Source organism: Nesoenas mayeri (genome assembly GCF_963082525.1).
Source record: "Nesoenas mayeri genome assembly, chromosome: 37".
NCBI lineage: Eukaryota > Metazoa > Chordata > Aves > Columbiformes > Columbidae > Nesoenas > Nesoenas mayeri.
The window spans coordinates 280,395-299,813 of record NC_137578.1 but is presented as its reverse complement, the minus strand read 5'-3'; the positions used below and the strand labels follow the sequence as shown (position 1 = coordinate 299,813).

At 62.0% G+C, this 19,419-nt stretch overlaps 4 protein-coding genes across 4 annotated transcripts in view; 3 read left to right on the top strand and 1 right to left on the bottom strand.

The window, feature by feature from the left end:
• Positions 1-495: 495 nt before the first annotated feature.
• Positions 496-3,042, top strand: BLOC1S3 (biogenesis of lysosomal organelles complex 1 subunit 3; the record flags this gene model as incomplete). Its single annotated transcript, XM_080361705.1, is given in 3 exon segments — positions 496-527; positions 2,522-2,858; positions 2,860-3,042. Coding segments are annotated over 3 exon segments (552 nt in total).
• A 2,224-nt stretch (positions 3,043-5,266) lies between these two features.
• Positions 5,267-14,008, bottom strand: CCDC61 (coiled-coil domain containing 61; the record flags this gene model as incomplete). Its single annotated transcript, XM_080361704.1, is given in 14 exon segments — positions 5,267-5,352; positions 5,449-5,533; positions 5,590-5,641; positions 5,743-5,806; positions 6,949-7,013; positions 7,137-7,215; positions 11,288-11,364; positions 11,453-11,535; positions 12,496-12,592; positions 12,680-12,754; positions 12,846-12,943; positions 12,945-13,004; positions 13,703-13,785; positions 13,861-14,008. Coding segments are annotated over 14 exon segments (1,152 nt in total).
• A 1,748-nt stretch (positions 14,009-15,756) lies between these two features.
• IRF2BP1 (interferon regulatory factor 2 binding protein 1) lies at positions 15,757-18,279 on the top strand. Its single transcript, XM_080361723.1, has 2 exons — positions 15,757-15,984; positions 17,365-18,279. Exons 1-2 carry the CDS (start codon positions 15,798-15,800, stop codon positions 18,204-18,206), a joined length of 1,029 nt encoding a protein of 342 aa, XP_080217849.1. The 5' UTR covers positions 15,757-15,797; the 3' UTR covers positions 18,207-18,279.
• Positions 18,280-19,303: 1,024 nt separating this feature from the next.
• SYMPK (symplekin scaffold protein) overlaps positions 19,304-19,419 on the top strand; it is a 33,083-nt gene continuing 32,967 nt past the window's right edge. Inside the window, exon 1 of the mRNA XM_080361721.1 lies at positions 19,304-19,326. The gene's annotated coding sequence lies outside the window, so the exon portion shown is untranslated. The remainder of the gene's footprint in view (positions 19,327-19,419) is intronic.

The window sequence follows — 19,419 nt, the reverse complement described above, 5'->3', positions numbered from 1 at the left end:
CTGATCCCGGCTCCTCCGCCGCCACTTTTATAGCGGGTGGGGCCCTCCCCCGCCCCCGGAGGGAAACAATTAATTAATTAGCTAATTAACCCGGGGCAGAAGTTCCGGCCGCATCGCGGGAGAGCCCTGAGTCAGCGGCCAGAGACGCCCGGGTGGCCCCATGGGGACATGGGGGGGACACGGGGGACATGGGGACATGGGGGTCATGGGGGGGACATGGGGGACATGGGGACCCCCCTCAGGAGCCAGTGGCCGCAGGCAGAGCCCATGGGACAGTGTTGCTGGTGACACGGTGACACGGCGTGGCCACCGCGGTGACATGGAGGTGACATGGAGGTGACATCGCTCTGGCGTCGCCGCCGCTTCCTGTGGCTCCTGCCAGAGGAACCTGCTGGTCCGGGGGACAGGTGGCACCTACCAGACACCAGTGTGGGTGACACCAGCCACCAACACGGGTGACACCGGCCACCAGTGTGGGTGACACCGGCCACTAGGATGGGTGACAATGGCAACCACCCACCGCCCAAGTGGGGCTTTGCACCCCAAAACCAGCTCCTATATTGGGGACAGGGGACACCAGGGGCCATCCAAATGTCCTCGTCACCCCTGTCCCCTCCCAGTGTCCCCAATTCCCCCCCATTGTCCCCAATTCCCCCCCATTGTCCCCAATTGCGCCCCCAGTGCCATTGCCCGCAGCGCTTCCCCGCCGCTCCACCAGGGGGGCAGAGCGCACTGCTCTACTCTCCCTCCCCGCGCATGCGCCTTGGCGCCGCCGCTAGCCCCTCCCTGCGCCGCCATATTTAGTAAGGGCGCCTTCCCGATTTGGCGGCTGGGGAGTGCCATGTGACGCGGCGCTCCCGCGTCATGTGACCAGCGGCGGCGCAGGGAAGGTGGGAGATTTGGGGGGGGTCCTGGGGGGGGTTCTGGGGGGTCCTGGGGGGTGGGAGGGGATGGAGCGGGAGGGTCTGGGGTCGCCGTGGGGGGGGGGAAGCCCGGGGGGGGGGCGGTTTAGGGGTCCCCGTGGGTGTCCTGGCGTGGGGGAGGGGGGATGTGCGTAGGTTGGGGGGGGGGATTTTGGGGGGGTCCCCGTGGAGTTGGGGGGTACGTGGGGGTGTGAGGATGGAGGGGGGGGTGTCATTGGGGGGGTCCAGCCCCGGGGAGGGGGTCACTGGGGGATATGGGGGTTACTGGGGGGTTGGGGGGTCACTGGGGGGGGTCACTGGGGGATATGGGGGGATATGGGGGTCACTGGGGGATATGGGGGTCATTGGGGGGGGGGGTCCAGCCCCGGGGGAGGGGTCACTGGGGGATATGGGGGTTACTGGGAGGGTTGGGGGTCACTGGGGGGGGGGGGGGGTCACTGGGAGATATGGGGGTCACTGGGGGGGGTTGGGGGTCATTGGGGGGGGTCCAGTTCCAGGGTGGGGTCACTGGGGGATATGGGGGGATATGGGGTTTACTGGGGGGGTCCAGCCCCAAGGGGGGGTCACAGGGGACATATGGGGGTTACTGGGGGGTTGAGGGTCACTGGGGGGGGGGGTCCAGCCCCAGGGGGGGGGTCACTGGGGCATATGGGGGTTATTGGGGGGAGTCCAGCCCCAGGGGGGGTCATTGGGGGATATGGGGGTCATTGGGGGGTTGGGGGTTATTGGGGGGGGTCCAGCCCCAGGGGGGGGTCACTGGGGCATATGGGGGTTACTGGGAGGATTGGGGGTCACCGGGGGGGGTCCAGCCCCGGGGGGGGTCACTGGGGCATATGGGGGTTATTGGGGGGGGTCCAGCCCCAGGGGGGGGTCACAGGGACATATGGGGGTTACTGGGGGGTGTGGGGGTCACTGGGGGATATGGGGGGATATGGGGTTTACTGGGGGGGTCACTGGGGGGGGGATATGGGGGGATATGGGGTTTACTGGGGGGGTTGGGGGGGTCACTGGGGGGGGATATGGGGGGATATGGGGTTTACTGGGGGGGTTGGGGGGGTCACTGGGGGGGGGGTCCAGCCCCAAGGGTGGGGTCAGAGGGACATATGGGGGTTACTGGGGGGTTGGGGGTCACTGGAGGGGGGGGGTCACTGGGGGATATGGGGGGATATGGGGTTTACTGGGGGGTCACTGGGGGGGGGGGTCACTGGGGGATATGGGGTTTACTGGGGGGGTCACTGGGGGGGGGGGGGGGTCACTGGGGGATATGGGGGGATATGGGGTTTACTGGGGGGGTCACTGGGGGGGGGTCCAGCCCCAGGGGGGGTCACAGGGACATATGGGGGTTACTGGGGGGTTGAGGGTCACTGGGGGGGGTCCAGCCCCAGGGGGGGGTCACAGGGGCATATGGGGGTCATTGGGGGGGGGGTCCAGCCCCGGGGGGGGACACTGGGGGATATGGGGGTTATTGGGGGGGGTCCAGCCCCAGGGGGGAGTCACAGGGACATATGGGGGTTACTGGGGGGTGTGGGGCTCACTGGAGGTTTGGGGGTCACTGTGGGGTGTTCCACCCCCTTTAACCCCCCCATTCCCCCCCCCAGGCCATGTCCGTCCCCCCCCCGCTCCCCCACGGTGGTCGCGGGCGAAGCCTCCGAAAGCGACTCGGAACCCGAATTCCCGTGTGTGGGGGGGGGGACGATGATTCCCGGGGGGGTCACCGGCTTGAAGGTACCGGGTGAAGCCTCCGAAACCGATGATGATGATGATGATGATGATGTAATGGCAGGGGGGGGCAAAGCAGACCCCCCCCACATCCCCCCCCCCCACCAACCCCACCGTGGGTTGGATGGGGGGTCCCGGGGGGTCCCGTCGCTGCTGCAGCAGCGGTTGCGGGGGGGGGCGGGGCGGCTGCGGGGGGCGGTGGGCGGGGCGGTGCGGGGGGGGGTGGGGGGCGGCGTCGCGCCGCTTGGGGGCGCTGGCGGGGCGGCTGGGGGGCGCGCAGGCGGCGGCGGCCGCGGTGACGCACGGGCTGCGGGGGGCGCGGCGCGACCTGCGCCACCTGGCGGACACCGTGGACATCGTGGTGGCGTGTCGGCTGCTGCCCGAGATCAATGGGGTGTGACGTGGGGACATGGGGACATGGGGACAGCAATGGGGACATCGTGGTGGCGTGTCGGCTGCTGCCCGAGATCAATGGGGTGTGACAATGGGGACAGCGATGGGGACATGGGGACGGCAATGGGGACATCGTGGTGGTGTGTCGGCTGCTGCTCGAGATCAATGGGGTGTGATATGGGGACAGCAATGGGGACATGGGGACAGCAATGGGGACATCGTGGTGGCGTGTCGGCTGCTGCTCGAGATCAATGGGGTGTGACAATGGGGACAGCGATGGGGACATGGGGACAGCAATGGGGACATGGGGATGGCAATGGGATTGTCACCTAATGCCTGAGATCAATGGGGTGTGACAATGGGGACATGGGGACAGCAATGGGGACATGGGGACAGCGATGGGATTGTCACCTGCTGCCTGAGATCAATGGGATGTGACATGGGGACATCAATGGGGACATCAACGGGGACATCGTGATGGATTGTCACCTGCTACCCAAGACCAATGGGATGTGACATGGGGACATCAGCGGGATTGTCACCTGCTGCCTGAGATCAATGGGATGTGACATGGGGACATCGTGATGGATTGTCACCTGCTACCCAAGACCAATGGGATGTGACATGGGGACATCAACGGGATTGTCACCTGCTGCCTGAGGCCAATGGGATGTGACATGGGGACAACAATGGGATTGTCACCTAATGCCTGAGATCAATGGGATGTGACATGGGGACATCAACGGGATTGTCACCTGCTAGCCGAGACCAATGGGATGTGACATGGGGACAACAATGGGATTGTCACCTAATGCCTGAGATCAATGGGATGTGACATGGGGACATCAACGGGATTGTCACCTGCTGCCTGAGACCAATGGGATGTGACATGGGGACAACAATGGGATTGTCACCTGCTGCCCAAGATCAATGGGATGTGACATGGGGACATCAATGGGGACATCAACGGGATTGTCACCTGCTGCCCGAGATCAATGGGATGTGACATGGGGACATCAATGGGGACATCAACGGGATTGTCACCTGCTGCCTGAGATCAATGGGATGTGACATGGGGACAACAATGGGATTGTCACCTGCTGCCTGAGATCAATGGGATGTGACATGGGGACATCAACGGGATTGTCACCTGCTGCCTGAGACCAATGGGATGTGACATGGGGACAACAATGGGATTGTCACCTGCTACCCAAGACCAATGGGATGTGACTTGGGGACATCAATGGGGACATCAACGGGATTGTCACCTGCTACCCAAGACCAATGGGATGTGACTTGGGGACATCAACGGGATTGTCACCTGCTGCCTGAGACCAATGGGATGTGACATGGGGACATCAACGGGATTGTCACCTGCTGCCTGAGATCAATGGGATGTGACATGGGGACATCAACGGGATTGTCACCTGCTGCCTGAGACCAATGGGATTGTCACCTGCTGCCCAAGATCAATGGGATGTGACATGGGGACATCAATGGGGACATCAACGGGATTGTCACCTGCTGCCCGAGATCAATGGGATGTGACATGGGGACATCAATGGGGACATCAACGGGATTGTCACCTGCTGCCTGAGATCAATGGGATGTGACATGGGGACAACAATGGGATTGTCACCTGCTACCCAAGACCAATGGGATGTGACATGGGGACATCAATGGGGACATCAACGGGATTGTCACCTGCTACCCAAGACCAATGGGATGTGACATGGGGACATCAATGGGGACATCAACGGGATTGTCACCTGCTGCCTGAGATCAATGGGATGTGACATGGGGACATCAATGGGATTGTCACCTGCTGCCTGAGATCAATGGGATGTGACATGGGGACATCAACGGGATTGTCACCTGCTGCCTGAGACCAATGTTGTTGTCCCCAAACGCCACCGTTCTTGTCCCCAAACGCCACCGTTCTTGTCCCCAAACGCCACTGTTATTGTCCCCAAACGCCACCACTTTGCCATGAGGCTGAATAAAGCCCTGGAGGTGACAGAACCGGCGCTGTGGGGACATCGGTGTCACCGCAATGGGGGGGGACGGGGACACCTCGGGGTGTCCCCCCCACTGTGTCCCCAGCAGGGGGACATGGGGACACAAGAGGTAATGTGGTCACACCAGGGTTTATTATGGGGGATATGGGGGGGACAGGGGGATATGGGGGGGACATGGGGGGGACATGGGGACATGGGGGGGACATGGGGACGTCACCGTGTCCCCAACCTCTCCATATACTCCTGTAGCGCCCGCAGCCGCGCGTCGATCTCGGCCAAGGGCTCCTCGTCCCGATTTTCTTCGGGGGGGGGGGTAGAAAATGGGGTGAAAAAGCCCAAAATTGGGGTGGGGGGCACCCCCAAAAATATGGGGGGGACACAACACACACACTCACCTTTCCCGGGGCGCTTGGTGGCACCTGTGAGTGGGGACAAGCGGGTGGCCTGGGGGGGGGTGACAGTGGCACTTGGGGGGTGTCCCTAAAAGTGGGGACCCCAAAGTGGGGGGGGGACAAACATGGTGGGGGGTCACTCACAGGTCCATTGCAGGATGAGGCGCTCAAGGGTCTGCGGGTGACGCTCCTGCCCCTGTTTTGGGGGGTGATGGGGTGGGAGGGGGGGGTCAGGGTGGTGGGGGGACACCTGGGTGTCCTTGTCACCCCCCAACCTGGGTCCCCCCCCATGGTCACCTGGGTTTGGGGGGGTCGGTGCTGCCGGAGCTCAGGACTGAGCGGCGGCTCCGGATGCTTTCGGCTGCATGGAGGAATTTGGGGGGGTCAGGGAGGGCCCCAGGACCCACAAGTGCCCCCCAGGACTCATGGGTGCCCCATAGGACCCATGGGTACCCCCTAGGACCAATGGGTGCCCCTCAGGACCCACATCTGCCCCCCAGGACCCCTGGGTACCCCCCTGGACCCACATCTGCCCCCTAGGACCCATGGGTGCTCCCCAGGACCCACAGTTGCCCCCAGCACCCACAGCTGCCCCCCAGGACCAATGTGTGCCCCCCAGGACCCACAGCTGCCCCCTAGGACCCACGCATGCCCCCTAGGACCCATGTGTGCCCCCCGGACCCACATCTGCACCCCAGGACCCATGGGAGCCCCCAAGGACCCACAGATGCCCCCTAGGACCAATGGGTGCTCCCAGGACCCACATCTGCCCCCTAGGACCAATGGGTGCCCCCAAGAGCCACATCTGCCCCCTAGGACCCATGGGTGCCCCCCAGGACCCCTGGGTACCCCCCAGGACACCTGGGAACCCCCCTGGACCCACATCTGCCCCCTAGGACCAATGGGTGCCCCCCAGCACCCACAGCTGCCCCACAGGACCCACAGCTGCCTCCCAGCACCCCTGGGTGCCCCCCAGCACCCATAGCTGCCCCCCAGGACCCCTGGGTTCCTCCAGGACCCACAGCTGCCCCCCAGGACCCATGGGTGCCCCATAGGACCTACAGCTGCTGCCAGGACCCACAGTTGCCCCCAGCACCCACAGCTGCCCCCCAGGACCAATGTGTGCCCCCCAGGACCCACAGCTGCCCCCTAGGACCCACGGATGCCCCCTAGGACCCATGTGTGCCCCCCGGACCCACATCTGCACCCCAGGACCCATGGGAGCCCCCCAGGACCCACAGCTGCCCCATAGGACCAATGGGTGCCCCCAGGACCCCTGGGTACCCCCCAGGACCCATGGGAGCCCCTCAGGACCCACATCTGTCCCCTAGGACCCATGGGTGCCCCCCAGGACCCACAGTTGCCCCCGGCACCCACAGCTGCCCCATAGGACCAATGGGTGCCCCCCAGCACCCACAGCTGCCCCCCAGGACCCATGGGAGCCCCCCCGGACCCACAGCTGCCCCCCAGCACCCCTGGGTGCCCCCCGTACCCCCCACTCACCCGAGGAGCTGCGCCCGCGGCTCCGTGCCGGGCTGGCGCTGCCGAAAGCCGCGCGGTGCCGCCGGCTGCACCCAAGGGCGACAGGTCGGGGGGGACACACACACACCCGGTGAGGGGTTTGGGGTGTCCCCATGTGTCCCCATGGGCAGGGAGGGGACAGCGGCGGTGACAACGGCGTCACCTCTTACTTTTTGAGGTCGATCTCCTGCTGCCGGCGCTGCCGGGAACGCACGAAGGCCGTGGGGTCGAACCGCGGCGGGCGGGAAACTGGGGGGGGGACAAAGGGGGTCGGGGTGGGGACAACCGGGGGCGTTAATTGGGTGAAATAATCAAGTTAGGCTGATTAAATGGTAACGAGTGCGGCGCGAGGGCTCCGGGTGGAGGGTGACGTTGAATTGGCGACGCGGATGGGATGGTGAGAATAGAGGGGTTGGTGTCACCCAATGGGGGTTGGTGTCACCCAATGGGGGTTGATGTCACCCAATGGGGCGTGATGTCACCCAGTGGGGCGTGATGTCACCTAATGGGGCTTGATGTCACCAAATGGGGCTTGATGTCACCAAATGGATGGTGACATTGAATTGGCGACACGGATGGGATGGTGAGAATAGAGGGGTTGGTGTCAACCAATGGGGGTTGGTGTCACCCAATGGGGCGTGATGTCACCCAGTGGGGCGTGATGTCACCCAGTGGGGCGTGATGTCACCTAATGGGGGTTGATGTCACCCAATGGGGCTTGATGTCACCAAATGGATGGTGACATTGAATTGGCGACACGGATGGGATGGTGAGAATAGAGGGGTTGGTGTCAACCAATGGGGGTTGGTGTCACCCAATGGGGCGTGATGTCACCCAATGGGGCGTGATGTCACCCAATGGGGCTTGATGTCACCCAGTGGGGCGTGATGTCACCCAATGGGGCTTGATGTCACCAAATGGATGGTGACATTGAATTGGCGACACGGATGGGATGGTGAGAATAGAAGGGTTGGTGTCAACCAATGGGGGTTGGTGTCACCCAATGGGGCATGATGTCACCCAATGGGGCGTGATGTCACCCAATGGGGGTTGATGTCACCCAATGGGGGTTGATGTCACCCAATGGGGCGTGATGTCACCAAATGGACAGTGACATTGAATTGGCGACACGGATGGGATGGTGAGAATAGAGGGGTTGGTGTCAACCAATGGGGGTTGGTGTCACCCAATGGGGCGTGATGTCACCCAATGGGGCGTGATGTCACCCAATGGGGCTTGATGTCACCCAATGGGGCGTGATGTCACCCAATGGGGCGTGATGTCACCAAATGGACAGTGACATTGAATTGGCGACATGGATGGGATGGTGAGAATAGAGGGGTTGGTGTCACCCAATGGGGGTTGGTGTCACCCAATGGGGCGTGATGTCACCCAATGGGGCATGATGTCACCCAGTGGGGCGTGATGTCACCCAATGGGGGTTGATGTCACCCAATGGGGCTTGATGTCACCAAATGGATGGTGACATTGAATTGGCGACACGGATGGGATGGTGAGAATAGAGGGGTTGGTGTCAACCAATGGGGGTTGGTGTCACCCAATGGGGCGTGATGTCACCCAATGGGGCGTGATGTCACCCAATGGGGCTTGATGTCACCCAATGGGGGTTGATGTCACCCAATGGGGCGTGATGTCACCAAATGGACAGTGACACTGAATTGGCGACACGGATGGGATGGTGAGAATAGAGGGGTTGGTGTCAACCAATGGGGGTTGGTGTCACCCAATGGGGCGTGATGTCACCCAGTGGGGCGTGATGTCACCTAATGGGGCTTGATGTCACCAAATGGGGCTTGATGTCACCAAATGGATGGTGACATTGAATTGGCGACACGGATGGGATGGTGAGAATAGAGGGGTTGGTGTCAACCAATGGGGGTTGGTGTCACCCAATGGGGCGTAATGTCACCCAATGGGGCGTGATGTCACCCAATGGGGCTTGATGTCACCCAGTGGGGCGTGATGTCACCCAATGGGGCGTGATGTCACCAAATGGACAGTGACATTGAATTGGCGACACGGATGGGATGGTGAGAATAGAGGGGTTGGTGTCAACCAATGGGGGTTGGTGTCACCCAATGGGGCGTGATGTCACCCAGTGGGGCGTGATGTCACCCAATGGGGCTTGATGTCACCCAATGGGGGTTGATGTCACCCAATGGGGCGTGATGTCACCAAATGGACAGTGACATTGAATTGGCGACACGGATGGGATGGTGAGAATAGAAGGGTTGGTGTCAACCAATGGGGGTTGGTGTCACCCAATGGGGCGTGATGTCACCCAGTGGGGCGTGATGTCACCCAGTGGGGCGTGATGTCACCTAATGGGGGTTGATGTCACCCAATGGGGCTTGATGTCACCAAATGGATGGTGACATTGAATTGGCGACACGGATGGGATGGTGAGAATAGAGGGGTTGGTGTCAACCAATGGGGGTTGGTGTCACCCAATGGGGCGTGATGTCACCGAATGGGGCGTGATGTCACCCAATGGGGGTTGATGTCACCCAATGGGGGTTGATGTCACCCAATGGGGCGTGATGTCACCAAATGGACAGTGACATTGAATTGGCGACACGGATGGGATGGTGAGAATAGAGGGGTTGGTGTCAACCAATGGGGGTTGGTGTCACCCAATGGGGCGTGATGTCACCCAATGGGGCTTGATGTCACCCAATGGGGGTTGATGTCACCCAATGGGGCGTGATGTCACCAAATGGACAGTGACATTGAATTGGCGACACGGATGGGATGGTGAGAATAGAGGGGTTGGTGTCAACCAATGGGGGTTGGTGTCACCCAATGGGGCGTGATGTCACCCAATGGGGCGTGATGTCACCCAATGGGGCTTGATGTCACCCAATGGGGATGATGTCACCCAATGAGGCGTGATGTCACCAAATGGACAGTGACATTGAATTGGCGACACGGATGGGATGGTGAGAATAGAGGGGTTGGTGTCAACCAATGGGGGTTGGTGTCACCCAATGAGGCGTGATGTCACCCAGTGGGGCGTGATGTCACCCAAAGGGGCTTGATGTCACCAAATGGATGGTGACATTGAATTGGCGACACGGATGGGATGCTGAGAATATAGAGGGGGTTGATGTCACCCAATGGGGGTTGATGTCACCCAATGGGGCTTGATGTCACCAAATGGACGGTGACATTGAATTGGCGACCCAGATGGGATGCTGAGAATATAGAGGGGGTTGGTGTCACCCAATGGGGCTTGATGTCACCAAATGGATGGTGACATTGAATTGGTGACATGGGCAGGATGGTGAGAATATAGAGGGGGTTGGTGTCACCCAATGGGGGTTGATGTCACCTAGTGGGGCTTGATGTCACCAAATGGATGGTGACATTGAATTGGCGACCCAGATGGGATGCTGAGTATATAGAGGGGGTTGATGTCACCCAATGGGGCTCGATGTCACCAAATGGATGGTGACATCAAATTGGCGACACAGACAGGATCCTGAGTATATAGAGGGGGTTGATGTCATCCAATGGGGCTTGATGTCACCAAATGGCCGGTGACATCAAATTGACGACACAGATGGGATCCTGAGTATATACAGGGGGTTGATGTCACCGAATGGGGCTCGATGTCACCAAATGGCCGGTGACATCAAATTGGCGACACAGATGGGATCCTGAGCATATAGAGGGGGTTGATGTCACCCAATGGGGCTTGATGTCACCAAATGGACGGTGACATCAAACTGGCGACACAGACAGGATCCTGAGCATATAGAGGGGGTTGATGTCACCCAATGGGGCTCGATGTCACCAAATGGCCGGTGACATCAAACTGGCGACACAGACAGGATCCTGAGCATATAGAGGGGGTTGATGTCACCGAATGGGGCTTGATGTCACCAAATGGACGGTGACATCAAATTGGTGACATAGATGGGATCCTGAGCATATAGAGGGGGTTGATGTCACCCAATGGGGCTTGATGTCACCAAATGGATGGTGACATCAAATTGGCGACACAGACAGGATCCTGAGTATATAGAGGGGGTTGATGTCACCCAATGGGGCTCGATGTCACCAAATGGCCGGTGACATCAAATTGGCGACACAGACAGGATCCTGAGCATATAGAGGGGGTTGATGTCACCCAATGGGGCTCGATGTCATCGAATGGCCGGTGACATCAAACTGGCGACACAGATGGGATCCTGAGCATATAGAGGGGGTTGATGTCACCCAGTGGACACGAGAGTGACAAGTAAGAGACAGAATGGACCGTGACGTCCCCCCCGGTGTCCCCCCGAGTGTCACCCACCTGCGGGTGCCGGTGACCGCGCCGGGGGGCGGGTGCCGGAGCGGGAGCGTCGCTCGGAGCCGGTGGGTGTGCGTTGGCTGCGAGGGGACCGGAGGTGTCAGGAGGGGGACAAAGGGGACACGGGGGATATTGGGGGACACGGGGGGTCCCCCAAAGTCCGCTCACCCCCTCCTGCAGGCGGCCAGCTCGGCCGTGAGCCGCTGCACCCGCTGCTGCAGCCGCCGCTCCGACGCCTTCGCCTCGGCCAGCTGGGGGGGACAGGCGTGGATTGGGGGGACAATGACAGTTTAGGAGTGACAGGGACAGTTTGGGGGGGACAGGGACAATTTAGAGGGGACAGGGAAAGTTTTGGGGGGCAGCAATGGTTTAGAAGGGACAGGGACGGTTTTTAGGGGACAGGGATGGTTTGGGGGGCACAGGGGCAGTTTAGGGGGGACAAGGACAGTTTAGGGGGGACAGGGACAGTTTGGGGGGGACAAGGACAGTTTGGGGTGGACGGAGAGTTTGGGGGAATGAGGATGGTTTGGGGGGATGTAGATTTTGGGGGGGACAAAGATGGTTTGGGGGGCACAGGGATGATTTAGGGGAGAGAGGGACAGTTGGGGGGCACAAGGACAGTTTGGAGGGGACAGAGAGTTTGGGGAGACAAGGACGGTTTGAGGGGGACAGGGAGAGTTTGGGGGGCACAGGGACTGTTTAGGGGTACGGGGAGAGTTTGGGGAGGACAGGGACAGTTTTTTGGGGGGGCAAGAATGGTTTGGGGAGGACGGACAGTTTGGGGGGGACAAAGATGGTTTGGGGGGGCACAGAGACAGTTTAGAGGGGACAGGGACAGTTTGGGGGGGACAAGGACAGTTTAGGGGTGACAAGGATGGTTTGGGGGGAACAAGGACAGTTTGGGGGGGACGAGGACAGTTTAGGGGGGACAGGGATGGTTTGGGGGGAACAAGGACAGTTTGGGGGGGACGAGGACAGTTTAGGGGGGACAGGGACAGTTTGGGGGGGATAAGGACAGTTTGGGGGGGACGAGGACAGTTTAGGGGGGACAGGGATGGTTTGGGGGGAACAAGGACAGTTTGGGGGGGACGAGGACAGTTTAGGGGGGACAGGGACGGTTTGGGGGGGATAAGGACAGTTTGGGGGGGACGAGGACAGTTTTAGGGGCCAGGGCCCCCCCCCCCCGACACCACCAGCACCCCCCAATCCACCTCAGCCTCCAGGCGCCGGTGCAGCCGCCGGTGCCGCTCTCGTTCGTCCTCCAGGCACCGCAGCGCCGCCCGCGTCTCCTCCCGCGCCCGCCGCACCCTGGGGGGGGCACAGGGGGGGGATTTTAGGGTCCCCCTCCTCACCCTGACCCCCCCACATCCCCAGCGGTGACACCACGCGGCTCACTCCTCCTGCAGGCGCCGGATTTGGGGGTCCCGGTCCAGTCGCCCCACATAGGGCAGCGGCAGCGGGTAGTGGATCCTGATTTGGGGGGGGACACACAACACACAAAGTGGGGGTGACAGCGGCGTCCCCAGCGCCGTGTGTCCCCCCCAAAGTGTCCCCATGTCACCTGTCGAACTCCACGGAGTAGATGAGGATGAGGTAGCGCTTGGCGCGGAGCGGGGAGGCGCTTTGGGGGGGCGGGCGCGCGTCCCCCCCCATTTTTCGGTGTGCGCAGGGTCTGCAGGTCTGAGAAGCTCAAGAGATCCAGGCTGACGGAATCACTGCCCTGGCGGGGGGACACAGGATCAATGTTGGGGATCGGAAGGGACCTTCTGATCACCCCCTTCTAACCCCACCCAGGTCCCATTGGCTTCCTGGCCACAAGGTCTCCCATCCAAGTACTGACCGGGCCCGACCCTGCTTAGCTTCCCAGATCAGCCATTCTCAGGGTGCTATGGCTGCATACATTACATATATATATATGATCCTCAAGTATATTCTGATAGTATCCAAATTAAACCCTTTTTACAAGAGCAGAGTAAAGAGGCAGGAGAACCTCTCTGACCTACTGACCACCCCCTTCTAATCCCCCCCAGGTCCCATTGGCTTCCTGGCCACAAGGTCTCCCATCCAAGTCCTGACCGGGCCCGACCCTGCTTAGCTTCCCAGATCAGCCATTCTCAGGGTGCTATGGCTGTATATATTATATATGTATATGTATACATGTTCCCCAAGTATATACTGATAGTATCTGAACTAAACCCTAATCTCAAGCTCATCCTGCTGTCCCCCAGGTCCCTTTTCACCGCTCTCCAATGGGTCATTCCCAACTTATACTGGGACCTGGGGTTGTTCCTGCCCAGATACAACACCCCACTGGATACAGGACTCTGCCCCATTGACCACGACTCTGTGCTCCAGTTCTGCGACCCCCCCACCCCCGAAATGTTTTCCGTGGGGCAGCAGGGGGGGTCTCGGCTTCACCTGCATCAGCGCCAGCTCCAGCATGTGGCAGAAAACGCCAAATTGCTTGAAATTGCCCGTTTTGTGGGTCAGGTCCTCGATGACTGTGGGGAGATGGGGGTCACTAAGCGTTCGGGGGGGTGGCAAATTCCGCCCCCCCCAACAAATGTGGGACTCACAGGTGGCGTCGAACTGGCCCCTCCAGCGGTCGCCGGTGCCGTGAGACTCCACGGCCACGGTCAAGGTCACGGGGGTCAAGGTCAAGTGGACGCTGTGGCCCCCGTGCCGGAAGGTGCGGTCGGCTTGAAGAGACCGCGGCTCCTCCATTGCCCTGGGAGGGGGGGGGGGGAATCTGCTGAGGGGGGGGCACCCTTGGGGGCACCCCCAGGAGTTGGGGGCACCCCCAGGAGTTGGGGGACCCCCAGGAGTTTGGGGACCCCCAAAAGAAGGGACTCAGGTTTTGGGGTGGGGGGGATGAGGTGGATTGTGGTTCAGGTGGGGGGGGCTGTTTGCAGGGATATGGGGTTATTTGGGGGGGGAGGGGGGCACAGGGATTTGGGGGGGACACAAGACTTTGGGGGGGTGTTTGGGGGGGACAGAGGGACCCATGGATTTGGGGGGGCATAGGTCTTTGGGGGGGGGTGTTTGGGGGGACAGAGGGACCCATGGATTTGGGGGGACATAGGACTTTGGGGGGGGGTGTTTGGGGGGACAGGGGACCCATGGATTTGGGGGGGACATGGGGCTTTGGGGGGGTGCTTGGGGGGGCAGGGGGAGCCATGGATTTGGGGGGGACACAGGTTTTGGGGGGGTGAGGGGCTCAGGGCTTGGGGGGACACAGGTATTTGGGGGGGTGTTTGGGCGACAGAGGGACCCATGGATTTGGGGGGACATAGGTCTTTGGGGGGGTGTTTGTGGGGATGGGGGGGTCCAGGGCTTTGGGGGGGGTGGTTGGGGGGGCAGGGGAGCCATGGATTTGGGGGGGGACACAGGTTTTGGGGGGGTGCTTGGGGAGGTGGGAGGCTCAGGGCTTGGGGGACACAGGGCTTTGGGGGGGGATGTTTTGGGGGGACAGAGGGACCCATGGATTTGGGGGGGACACAGGTTTTGGGGGGGTGTTTGGGGGGGCAGAGGGACCCATGGGTTTGGGGGGACTCAGGGCTTTGGGGGGGGTGTTTGGGGGGACAGAGGGACCCATGGATTTGGGGGGACATAGGTCTTTGGGGGGGGGTGTTTGGGAGGACAGAGGGACCCATGGATTTTGGGGGGGCATAGGTCTTTGGGGGGGGTGTTTGTGGGGATGGGGGGGTCCAGGGCTTTGGGGGGGGTGTTTGAAGGGACAGAAGGATCATGGATTTGGGGGGGACACAGGTTTTGGGGGGGTGCTTGGGGGGGTGGGGGGCTCAGGGCTTGGGGGGGCACAGGGCTTTGGGGGGGGGGTGTTTGGGGGGGCAGAGGAGCCATGGATTTGGGGGGGTGTTTGGCGGGGGGGTCTGTTTTGGGGGGTCCCAGCCCTTGGGGGGGCCGGGGGGACCCCGGGGGGACGCGCTCACTCACCGCGCTCCTCCACCGCCTCAGCCGCAGCCCCGCCCCTGAGCAGCGCCATTGGCCGGCTGCTCCCCGCCCCGCCTCCTCATTGGCTCTCTCCACCGCCCATCACCCTCCCCCCCGCCCGCCTCCCTCCCGGCAGCCGTTGAGCCTCCCCGCGCAGCCGCGCCGTCCTCCCGCTGCTATTGGCTGCCGCGCGGAGCCCCCCCCCTCCCCTCCTTCTCCCTCCAAGCCATTGGTCGCTGCTGCTGTCAGTCATAAGAAGCGGCATAGCGACGCGCACTGCACTCCCTCCGCTACCATTGGTCAACGCGTGGCCACGCCCCCTCCCTTTGCGAACGACAAGCTCGCCCTCCATTCACACCGCGGCTCCAGCCACACGGGGGCGGGGTCTCCTCCAAGGGGGCGGAGCTTAAGGACCGCGCTGCGGCCGCGCAGGCGCACTGCGCTCCACCGCGGCGGCTCCGTGAGGCGGGGGGTCCCCCGGTGAGCAGCGGGGGGCGCTGGGTTGGGGGGTCAGTCTATGGGGGGACCCTGGGAGGGGTGTGTCGCTCAAGCCGGGGTCGCTATGGCGCGGCGGCGACAGTGGTGCTACCTGTGCGAGCTGCCCAAGGCGCCGTGGGCCGTGCTGGGGGGGTTCAGCGAGGCCGTGTGCCGGGGCTGCGTCAACTTCGAGGGCACCCAGCGCATCGAGCCGCTGCTGGAGGCCGCGCGGCGCTTACGGCATTGCCACGGGGAGACCCGGCATGGCTGCGGTGAGACCCGGCATGGGCACGGTGAGGACCGGCATGGGCACGGTGAGACCCGGTATGGACATGGTGAGACCCGGCATTGCCACGGTGAGACCCGGTATGGACTTGGTGAGACCCGGCATTGCCACGGTGAGACCCGGTATGGGCATGGTGAGACCCGGTATGGACACGGTGAGACCCGGTATGGGCACAGTGAGACCGGGTATGGACATGGTGAGACCCGATATGGACACAGTGAGACCTGGCATGGTCACCGTGAGTCTTCACACAACCCCGGTGACAACCGGCATGACCGTGGTGAGACCTGGCACAACCACGGTGACACTCGGCATAACCACAGTGAGACCTGGCATAACCACAGTGACAACCGGCACGGTCACTATGAGACGTCACACAACCCTGGTGACAACCGGCACGGCCACAGTGAGACCTGGCACAACCACGGTGAGACCTCACACAACCCCGGTGACAACCGGCACGACCACGGTGAGACCTGGCGTAACCACAGTGACAGCCGGCATGGTCACCATGAGACGTCACACAACCTCGGTGACAACCGACATGACCACGGTGAGACCTGGCGTAACCACAGTGACAGCCGGCATGGTCACTATGAGATGTCACACAACCCTGGTGACAACCGGCATGGTCACTATGAGACATCACACAACCCCGGTGACAACCGGCACAGCCACGGTGACACCTGGTATGGTCACCGTGAATCTTCACACAACCCCGGTGACAACCGGTATGACTGTGGTGAGACCTCACACAACCCCAGTGACAACCGGCACAGCCACGGTGACACCCGGCATAACCACAGCGAGACCTGGCATAACCACAGTGAGACGTGGCATAACCACGGTGACAACCGGCACGACCATGGTGAGACTTCACACAACCCCGGTGACAACCGGCGTGGCCACGGTGACACCTGGCATAACCACAGTGAGACCTGGCATAACCACGGTGACAACCGGCACAGCCATGGTGAGACCTCACACAACCCCGGTGACAACCGGCGTGGCCACGGTGACACCTGGCACAACCACAGTGAGACCTGGCATAACCACAGTGACAACCGGCACAGTCACCATGAGACATCACACAACCCCGGTGACAACCGGCATGACCACAGTGAGACCTGGCGTAACCACAGTGAGACCTGGCGTAACCACAGTGACAACCGGCACAGTCACCATGAGACCTCCCACAACCCCGGTGACAACCAGCACAGCCACGGTGCCACCTGTCACAACCCCACTGAGACCTCCCACAACCCCGCTGACACCCGGCATAACCACAGTGACACCTATCACAACCCCGGTGAGCTCCTCCACCACCGCACCGCCCCACCCCCCGCATACCGCGGCCGCCCCGAAGCTCCTCCCCCGGCGCCCCGCGGTGCCGCGGTGCCGCCGCCGCGCGGCGCCGATTGGCTGGCGGAGCTGAGCGCCGCCATGCGCGGCCGCGCCGAAGCGTGGCCGGGGAAGCCGCCGGCGGTGCGGGAGCGCTTGGCCGCCCTCGCCGGCTGCGCTCCCTTCAACGTGCGCTTCCGCAAGGACCACGCGTTGGTGGGGCGGGTGTTCGCCTTCGACGCCGCGCCGCGGCCGGGATTCGAGTTCGAGCTCAAGCTCTTCGCCGAATACCCATGCGGTTCCGGTAGCGTCTACGCCGGCGTGCTTGGCTTAGCCAAACAGATGTTCCAAGACTGCCTGCGTGCGCCCGGCAAAGCCATTTCCTCCGGCTATAAGTACTTGGAGTACGAGAAGCGCCGCGGCAGCGGCGATTGGCGTCTGCTTGGCGACCTCTTCACCGAAGCCGTCCGCTTCTTCCGCCACCCTCCGGCGCCCGAGGCTTTGCCGCAGCAGCACCCGCCGCGGCGCCACCGCAAAGCGTCGCCGGAGCCGTCCGAAGCGCCGCCGCAACGGGTTCCCCCGCCGGCGCCGTTTGCCGAGGGGGGTTCGTTGTGCTGCGGGTTGTGCCGGCGGAGGTTGGAGGACACGCATTTCGTGCAGTGCCCCGCGGTGCCGGCGCACCGGTTCTGCTTCCCGTGCTTGCGCCGGGCAATCCGGGTGCTGGGGGGGCGCGGGGGGGACGTGAACTGTCCCAGCGGAGCCCGGTGTCCCCTCGCCGGCTCCGGCGTCCCCTGGGCTTTCATGCAAGGGGAGATCGCGGCGATTTTGGCCGGGGACGTGTGCGTCAAGAGGGAGCGGGACCCCTAAGGGCTCATCCCTGTGCCTCAGTTTACCCCCCCCCCCCAAGGTGTTATTTTGGGAGGTCCTATTGTAATACAGCCACGCTGGGGAGGGGGGTGATAAGTGCCTGTCCCCTTGGGGGGGTCTTAATGGGTTTGGGGGGTTGGTTTTTGGTGGGGGGGTCAATAAATTTTGGAGGGTTTGGTTAAGCGGGTGCTTGGTTGGTTATTTAAAGGGGGGGTTTGGGGTTGTGTCCCCCCACCCCATATGGGCAGCGACCCATGAGTATGAGCCAGCACTGGGGCCTTGTGGCCAATGGGACCTGGGGGGGATTAGAAGAGGGTGGGCAGTAGGTCAGAGAGGTTCTCCTGCCCCTCACATATGTATACATAGATATATCTATAATATATACAGTTATAGCACCCTGAGAATGGCGAATCTGGGAAGCTAAGCAGGGTCGGGCCCGGTCAGTGCTTGGATGGGAGACCTTGTGGCCAGGAAGCCAATGGGACCTGGGAGGGATTAGAAGGGGCTGGTCAGTAGGTCAGAGAGGTTCTCTTGCCCCTCATATATATATATGTATATATATATCAATATGTCTATAATACATACAGTCATAACACCCTGAGAATGGCTGATCTGGGAAGCTAAGCAGGGTCGGGCCCGGTCAGCACTTGGATGGGAGACCTTGTGGCCAGGAAGCCAATGGGACCTGGGTGGGGTTAGAAGGGGGTGGGCAGTAGGTCAGAGAGGTTCTCCTGCCCCTCCACTCTGCCCTTGAAAAGGGGTTTAGTTCAGATATCATCAGGATATACTTGGGGATCATATATATATATGTAATATATGCAGCCATAGCACCCTGAGAATGGCTGATCTGGGAAGCTAAGCAGGGTCGGGCCCGGTCAGCACTTGGATGGGAGACCTTGTGGCCGGGAACCCAATGGGACCTGACGCCCAATCGCGCCATTTCCCGCCACCCCGAGGCCCCGCCTCCGCGCGGGAGGGAGGAGGAACTTGGGCGTGTGAAGTGGGCGTGGTTAGCGGGGAGACCACCCCCCCCACCCCCGACGTGCAGCGCGTCGCGTGACGTCACGGCGTGGCGGGGCCGCGCGTGCGCACAGGGCGCGCCGGGGCCGCGCGGGAGGCGGTGAGTGGGGGATCTATAGGGGGATCTATAGGGGAATTGGGGGGTCTGGGGGGGGCTGTGGGGCACCAGGGGGTTTCACAGGGTCCCGGGGGC